The 7,781-nt window shown below is 37.9% G+C and overlaps 2 protein-coding genes across 2 annotated transcripts; both read left to right on the plus strand.

The window, feature by feature from the left end:
• The first annotated feature begins 167 nt into the window (after window positions 1–167).
• Window positions 168–1,936, plus strand: LOC134650367 (uncharacterized). The gene is made up of 4 exons (XM_063505319.1): window positions 168–239; window positions 475–623; window positions 1,026–1,197; window positions 1,521–1,936. Exons 1-4 carry the CDS (start codon window positions 194–196, stop codon window positions 1,934–1,936), a joined length of 783 nt encoding a protein of 260 aa, XP_063361389.1. The 5' UTR covers window positions 168–193.
• Window positions 1,937–3,852: 1,916 nt separating this feature from the next.
• On the plus strand, window positions 3,853–6,710 carry LOC134649980 (uncharacterized). The gene is made up of 5 exons (XM_063504795.1): window positions 3,853–3,922; window positions 4,634–4,717; window positions 5,135–5,224; window positions 5,709–6,089; window positions 6,483–6,710. Exons 2-5 carry the CDS (start codon window positions 4,636–4,638, stop codon window positions 6,629–6,631), a joined length of 702 nt encoding a protein of 233 aa, XP_063360865.1. The 5' UTR covers window positions 3,853–3,922; window positions 4,634–4,635; the 3' UTR covers window positions 6,632–6,710.
• Window positions 6,711–7,781: the final 1,071 nt, after the last annotated feature.

Raw genomic sequence — 7,781 nt, forward strand, 5'->3', positions numbered from 1 at the left:
AAAATTTTAATTTATCATGTCATAAATGACAAATCATTCGAAAATGTTTTGACAAGCAATTTCAGCAAAATTCACAACGCTCGTCTCTATTTTCACAATATTAGGCAACAATATGATTTAATAGACCAACCACCTACTTTTTTAAATTGCTTATATTTGCTCTTCCAATACCATATACTTACCGTATTTCAGCATGAATAGAAAAAATAAAAATCCTGACACGAAAGGAAGAAGCTTACGTAAGTCTTATCTTAAGGCCCAAGATACACTTGTAAGTTTTACTTACGTAAGTAGGGACACAGCTATACTACAGAATGAGAGATTAATATCGTTACCTCATTCCTACAAACAGCTTTGTCCCTACTTACGTAAATAAAACTTACAAGTATATCTCGGGCCTAAGACAGTATGATTCTTTCTGTCTATGTTTGAAATGAGACAGTCCCTGGCCAAACTATAAAAAATTTCTTACAGTGGTCGAAATCGAAGACGAGCTGCCCAATCAAACGGACTCAGATTATTCCCTATCATCCAATGATCAGCAACTCTTCAAGAACCAGGCTCTGGTGATGGACCTGCATGGAATGCAGCGGGATGAGCTGCCTGATAATCCACTTCCTGAGGTTATGATTTATTTTTATTATAGGACATCCTTACACAGATTGACTAAGTCCTACAGTAAGCTCAAAAAGGCTTGTGTTGTGGGTACTCAACGATTTAAATAATATACAAATACATAGAAAACACCCAAGACTCAGGAAAAAATGTCCGTGCTCATCGCACAAATAAATGCCCTTACCGGGTTTCGAACGCAGGACCGCGGCTTCACAGGCAAGGTCACTACCCACTAGGCCAGACCAGTCAAGTTAATGTCGAGATTTTCCCTGACATGTCAGAATTTTTGGTCAGGATTTGAGTGGGGCAGAGGAAAGCGAAGGTTACCCCTCGTACTTAAACGCGAAATTAAACGGAGCCCCAATGAGGGCTACCTCATTACTTACATAAACTTACAATCTAATATTCAGGTGAAAACTCGGAAGCTCTTAAAGAAGAAGCGGCCCAGACCTGATCTTGATCAAGGCCAGGATCAGAGCGCAGGCAGCCTGACCAGCAGTTCGGGGAGCTCCGTGGTTCCACCAGGGCCGGAGAAACAGGAGGAGTTCTTTGATGCCCATGAAAGCTATCATAATATTCAAGGTTATAATATACCGATACTTATATAATAGTTTCTCCTTTAAAATGTTCGATGGCAGTCCCATTTGGGTCAAACACAAAACTGTGTTCACATTTTTCCTGTAGACATACCCAAAAGTTAAGCGCTATAAAGGTTAATTTTGATATTGAAGGTACTCCTTTTATTTGGACAATTATGATAAAATCATTACCTACATGCTTGAACTATCCTCCACAGGAGAGAAAACATGTGTGTTCGTCAAAACTGTAGTTTTCTCTCCTGTCGACAATTAACTGCTTGTGGCACAACATTGCACTCCAGCAATGAACTTAATATCCAATTCCAGAGAACCAAATAAGTACAACACCCAATCGTCCCAACGTCACATCAAAACCAACGGATACTCCCGAAGCCATGCGTCCGCAGTCCACGCCGCAGAACACCACAAACCAAACAAGTACAACACCCAATCGTCTCACCATCACATCAAAAGACACGGGCAACCCCGAAGCCATGCGTCCGCAGTCCACACCGCAGAACACCACACAGCAAACAAGTACAACAACCAATCGTCTCAACGTCACTTCAAAACACACGGGCAACCCCGAAGCCATACGTCTAGCCACACCGCAGAACACCCCACAGGACAAAGCAGAGGAGAGAATAGCTGTCTCAGACGCTACCACGACGGCCCCTGCTACACAAGACACTGGGACCGGGCGGACGCCTCTGACGAGCGCTGTAAGTGTCTTATCATTCTGATTAGTATATAGAATAACATAACATGGAAGCATCGCCGAAATCAGCGCTTTCATCGTCACTCGAGATCAAAATCCCGATAATCAGGCCACACAATGGAACAATCCAGAAAAGAGACGAGTACAGACCGGAGACTGTTAGGTATCTCAGACACCACCACCGCCGCTGCTACCCAAGACGCTGTGACCGGACAGAGGCCTTTGACGAGCGCTGTGTCTTATCTTGTAACTTGTAGGTCTTCTAAAAATATGAGAAATTTCTGAAATAATTCCATGTGAAAATTTCGCTTACACGCTTTTCGCTTACGAAAATTTTGGTACAATTACCGTTCCTACGGTATATCTGTAATTCCGGGCACCAGAGACCTTAGTAATTTTTCCAATGACATTTATAATTTATATTCCAGACATGTCATTACAAAAACATGGCAGATATTTTGCACGCTGATAGCCCATAAATAAGCGACAAATGTGATTCATTTTTATCCCATTTACCCAATAAATTCAGAGATTCATGATTGATTACAACATTTAGGCCTCCCTTAATGCGATGTAAACTTTTGTACGGTCGAGGTCACAATCACATATATCTTTACAAGCCAACGTTCCAAAAATATATTTACACGATCTTATTGTCAGTGTCTTAGAGGTGCGTATATATATTTTTGGAACGTTGGCTTGTAGAGATGTTTGTAAACTCGAGTGTAGAATCAGAATGATGGAACGAGGTCGTTTCATAATTTTTCATTTTTTAACGCAGGTATGGTATGTTGGCATATGATGAAATGCGTAACGAAATTAGACTAACATATTAGACAAGGATATGGGAAAAGGTTTCAAACTGCTATATAAAATCGAGCCAGACCTAGCATTTAGTCAAAATGTAGGCTCCTAAAACAATATTATCAAACGATTTTAATGCTCAATTGTTACAGAAACCTATTCGGCCATCAAATCCAGAGTAGAACGACGGGGATCGAAACTAGAGATACCCACCCACAAAATGACTGCCTGTCAATTGACACAAAAACTGATGCAATAAAAATTGAAACAGTTGTTTTTGTTCTTATTTTTAACCCCCGCCATACAAAGAGGGCAATGTCTGTCTGTCTGTGGCATCGTAGCTCTCCAACGGAAGAGCCGATTTCGATGCGATTTTTTCACGTGAAAGCGAGTTTTCTTGTGGTGGTTCTAGCCTGCCGTAGGTAATTTTAGTTGAAAAATCAAAATAATGCCCTAAAATAATTAGGCTCCACTACCTCGGAGGAATTCCACTACTGTTCACCAAGACCAAATAAATTGGAAAATGAAGAGCAACGTGCGCATGTAGATATAGTTGGTCAAACCAAATTTGTCAGTAAATAAGACCAAAAAAAACTACATTCATCATTTTCTTTTGGGTGCTAGTGTGTAAGACAAAGATAGTATGATTCTCTCTGTCTATGTTTGAAATGAGACAGTCCTTCCATAAACTACGATATAGGTATTTATATTAATTGACCGAACGGGATAGTCTTCTGTATCTTTCAGTTGGAGTAGCAGCGAAAGCGCTATTATTGTTTGTCTTTGTCACAGTTTGACTTTTTTTTAATTTCCTACCATAAATTAGTATGGATTATGGTGGGCAACAAATAAATTCGACCAATCATAGTGTCGCATTGCGTGTGTTTTGTCCCTCACGGAGGCACGCGTATACCACTTCCATAGGATCCTACCTTCTATGATCTTTATGAACAGACCTACGTCGTTCGAAAAAGGTTAAAGTTTGTATCATCTGTTTACGGAACGTCTGTGGTATGTCTGTGGCGCTTGTCATGCCATTGACTTCAAAATTTTAAGTATATGTAATTTTTATTATGTGCCGTTTTTATAATTTTTGGTTAGCTTTTTTATAGTTAACGATTATATCATTGAACACTTAATTAATTTAGTCTTACACGACTATAATGTCAACTACGCCATCCCATTGGTTTGGTATTACTATACGAAGGTTTGTTATCTGATATAAGTTCATTAACTCCCGATAAATTCGGACCATATAGCGCATTACTTATCGTCATAATATGGGGTCTAGTGTGGTGAAACAAAATATAGGGTAACAAACATGATTGTCACTAGACTTATAATAATTATATCGACCGGGATATGCAGTGTGAATGCGACCAGACCCAACGAGTGTGAACGCACGAACGAGGGTAGAGTATGTGGAAAGAGAAGAGTCGTGGAATATATTGGAATCTAGACCGAGCGCGGTCTACACAACTTTGACACCCACCCGCTATCTCCAGTTACCCGTGAACAAGATGCATGTAACTGGGTCAAAATATTGTGAGCTCGAAAACAATACAAAAGGTACCTAATCACGGTTCATATCCCGGTCGATATAAGTCTAGTGAAACTAACCGTCAATCATTCAAAACTGTTAAACATGATTGTATTGTATTGTTATTGTCCGGTTATTGTTGTTGCTATTGTTATTGTATCACCATAATATGAACATTCAAATCAGAGTTACGAGATTTTAAAAGTCTAAACTGAAATAACTGTTACAAATAATTGTTTTCTTGCATCGTTACTTCCATTCTGAGTAAAAAAATTGTTCATTTACTTCGATTTGTACAAAAATAACTTGTTATTAACGCAGAAAAAAATAAAATTTAAATTTAAATATTTTAAAAAAATAAGTAAAATTTTATTGCAGACATGGATAAAAAGGAACGCAATAAAACCAAAAACAGGAAAGCACCAACAAAACCTAGATCTGGTAAAAAGAGGACAACTGAAGGTTAGAAATTGGTAATATCTACTCACAACATGTCTGATGCCCCGATTAGACTTTCCAAGTATACATATCTATCTACCAAGTCTTCAAGTAAGCAAGGTGAACATACTGCTTATACGTATACAGGTCAGCAACAGAATTGGCTAATGGCTACAAGGGATTTTTCAGAAGTCAATGAAACATTTAATGTGATGTGACATCATGACATGAAATATGACACACGAACCCTTTCTCAGTAAATCTTTACGTTTGAAGAATACCTATGGTTAGGTTTCAAATTTCAAGGTTCTACTCACAAAAGTTTAGGATGTGCGATTGAAGCTACCTACTTCTGCTGCTGACTTTCCCTCGACTGTATCAAATAATGATTAAATACTCGTACTACTGTTATTTAAATAGTTGACCAGCATTTTATTGTAGGTCCATCATGTTCGATGTTCCTCGTCGATTTATCCAGAAAATTAGCACAAAAGAAGAAAGAGGAGGAGGAAGCTCCTATAAATATCGTGGGTAAGAAGTTAAGAACAGAAAGAGGATATCTTTTCTCTTAGTAGCTGTTTCTCTTCCCTCACAGGGGGTGGATTAAAAACATGCTCACATTCTAATTCAACTAGGATACTTATTTTACGAAATGACCGTGTAATCTACTGTGGAATTTCTTTGTCAGTGAATTACGCTTAATAAAGTCTTACGCCTATCTTAAATTAGAAGCACGAAACTCTTTACTTTGAGCTATCGTTAAACTTTTCTTGGTGGATTTTGTGGCTGGTTGGCAGTAAACGCATTGTTTCCAACATACGCACATTGGTTGCTCTGTATTCTTTTTCAAACTTATCATTTATTAAAATTTATAAAACTATCTATTCCTAGTCCACTATCTAGAAGTTCAAATAGGCTCCAACGAAAGGTAATGAAATATTAAACCTGTATTTTTTTACAAATATCCTCACAATGTTTCCCCTGAACAAACCTTCACCGAAAATATTTTTTACAGGCAGTATTCTCAACAGCTTAACCAACGCGTTACCGGTCGTTGTCCGCAACGGATCACCAGTCAGAAACCAGTCTCCAGTTAAAATAGAAACTTTGCAGTCAATCGCCCCAGAACTTCAATTGAACGATATCTTAGAATTAGTAACTAAAAATACTGAGAACACCGAAGTACCCAAGGAATCGAAAGAAGTCAAGAAAAAGTTCAAGATGCCAAAAATGCCGGTGATAACCAGTGAGGTGTTTAAGCACAAAGTTTTAGTGCCAACTGAAGACGTGGCTGTTAATACCAGTAGTAATCATGATATGGCCTCCAGTTTAGCGAAATACGTTGACACTCTGAAGAAGATATCACTTATTGCTGAGGAGTTTAATCAAAAGACAGGTAAAAGTGGGTAACATAAATTCATTGCCAAGAACACGCTAGATGTGTTTGTTTTGTATTGGGAATGGGGCGGTTGGCACTGAAAGCGTTAAAATATTTGATTATATATACTATACGGTCAAATTAAACCAAAAATTTAAATCCAAGCCTGCCTTTTTACTATGCACTTCTAAGTAAGTAAATATAGTAATTGAGGAATGAGCAGAGCTCCGAACAACTGTCAAGCTGATATCGTCCGACGGACTGGTAATCAGTGGGCCTCTTTATACACGTTATTATTTTTAATCAGTAAAATAGATCTTTATAGCGTTATGTGCATAGACGTTGGCTGTGAAACTGTTAAAAGAATCTTCTAACATGTTAATCTACTAATTATACCTAATTTTCTTCCAGCTAAAAACCTGAAAGAAATCGTAGACAACGTACAAGAAGACCTACAACTGAAGCTAGAAGAACTAGTACAAGAGCAAAAACTCGCTAAAAGAGTAGACCAACCCATGCAGGTCGTACAAGAAGATATTGAGCAAGCAGGAACCTCTTAAGAAGAATCATTGACATGTAACATTCACTGTCAAAATTAGATGTCAACATGTAAAACATTAAAAATTACGATGAGAAAAATTGTTTTATTTCATTAATGTAAAATGAAATAAAGCAACAAAAAAAAATTAAAATCAGTCAAGTGTATACTTCATTGTCTAAATGTTTGCCCAGTGTTAACTTTAGTCAGTCTCGGAACTGATTCGTCGGAACCGCGAACTCTCCACACAGTAAGTACCTTATGTAATTAATGTGAAGAAGACATAGATATAACATTTTTTGATTGGGAAGATAGCACTACAAGAACTCTTGTACCTATTTGTACTATACGTACTATGCTCAGACACAGTCTGAAAGGAAGAGCTTCGTTCCTTCTGCTCTATTGACTTTCTGTAAGTGGAGTATGTGTTCAAACGCAAGAGTTAGAAGCGTCGAAAAAACTTGTAGACGGTTACCTGATCTGATAGACGGTCTTTTCCACATTTAGCTTACAAAGATTTAAATCCTATTAAGTTACCAACTTCTCTGTGATGATGGAGCCTATAGGGTCCTTTTTAGGGTTCCGTAGCCAAATGGCAAAAAACGGAACCCTTATAGATTCGTCATGTCTGTCTGTCTGTCTGTCTGTCTGTCTGTCTGTCTGTCTGTCTGTCTGTCTGTCCGTCTGTCTGTCCGTCCGTATGTCACAGCCACTTTTCTCCGAAACTATAAGAACTATACTGTTGAAACTTGGTAAGTAGATGTATTCTGTGAACCGCATTAAGATTTTCACACAAAAATAGAAAAAAAAACAATAAATTTTTGGGGTTCCCCATACCTACTTCGAACTGAAACTCAAAAATTTTTTTTTTCATCAAACCCATACGTGTGGGGTATCTATGGATAGGTCTTCAAAAATGATATTGAGGTTTCTAATATATTTTTTTTCTAAATTGAATAGTTTGCGCGAGAGACACTTCCAAAGTGGTAAAATGTGTGTCCCCCCCCCCCCTGTAACTTCTAAAATAAGAGAATGATAAAACTAAAAAAAATATATGATGTACATTACCATGTAAACTTCCACCGAAAATTGGTTTGAACGAGATCTAGTAAGTAGTTTTTTTTTTATACGTCATAAATCGCCTAAATACGGAACCCTTCATGGGCGAGTCC

Source organism: Cydia amplana, chromosome 8 (genome assembly GCF_948474715.1).
Source record: "Cydia amplana chromosome 8, ilCydAmpl1.1, whole genome shotgun sequence".
NCBI lineage: Eukaryota > Metazoa > Arthropoda > Insecta > Lepidoptera > Tortricidae > Cydia > Cydia amplana.

Bases quoted from the DNA above. Each gene is read 5' to 3' on its own strand.
- LOC134650367 (XM_063505319.1), top strand. From the start codon at position 194: ATGAATAGAAAAAATAAAAATCCTGACACGAAAGGAAGAAGCTTAC. The intron at 240-474 runs GTAAGTCTTATC...AATTTCTTACAG, and splicing joins CACGAAAGGAAGAAGCTTAC to TGGTCGAAATCGAAGACGAG. The intron at 1,198-1,520 runs GTTATAATATAC...ATCCAATTCCAG, and splicing joins AAGCTATCATAATATTCAAG to AGAACCAAATAAGTACAACA.
- LOC134649980 (XM_063504795.1), top strand. From the start codon at position 4,636: ATGGATAAAAAGGAACGCAATAAAACCAAAAACAGGAAAGCACCAACA. The intron at 4,718-5,134 runs GTTAGAAATTGG...ATTTTATTGTAG, and splicing joins TAAAAAGAGGACAACTGAAG to GTCCATCATGTTCGATGTTC. The intron at 6,090-6,482 runs GTAAAAGTGGGT...ATTTTCTTCCAG, and splicing joins GGAGTTTAATCAAAAGACAG to CTAAAAACCTGAAAGAAATC.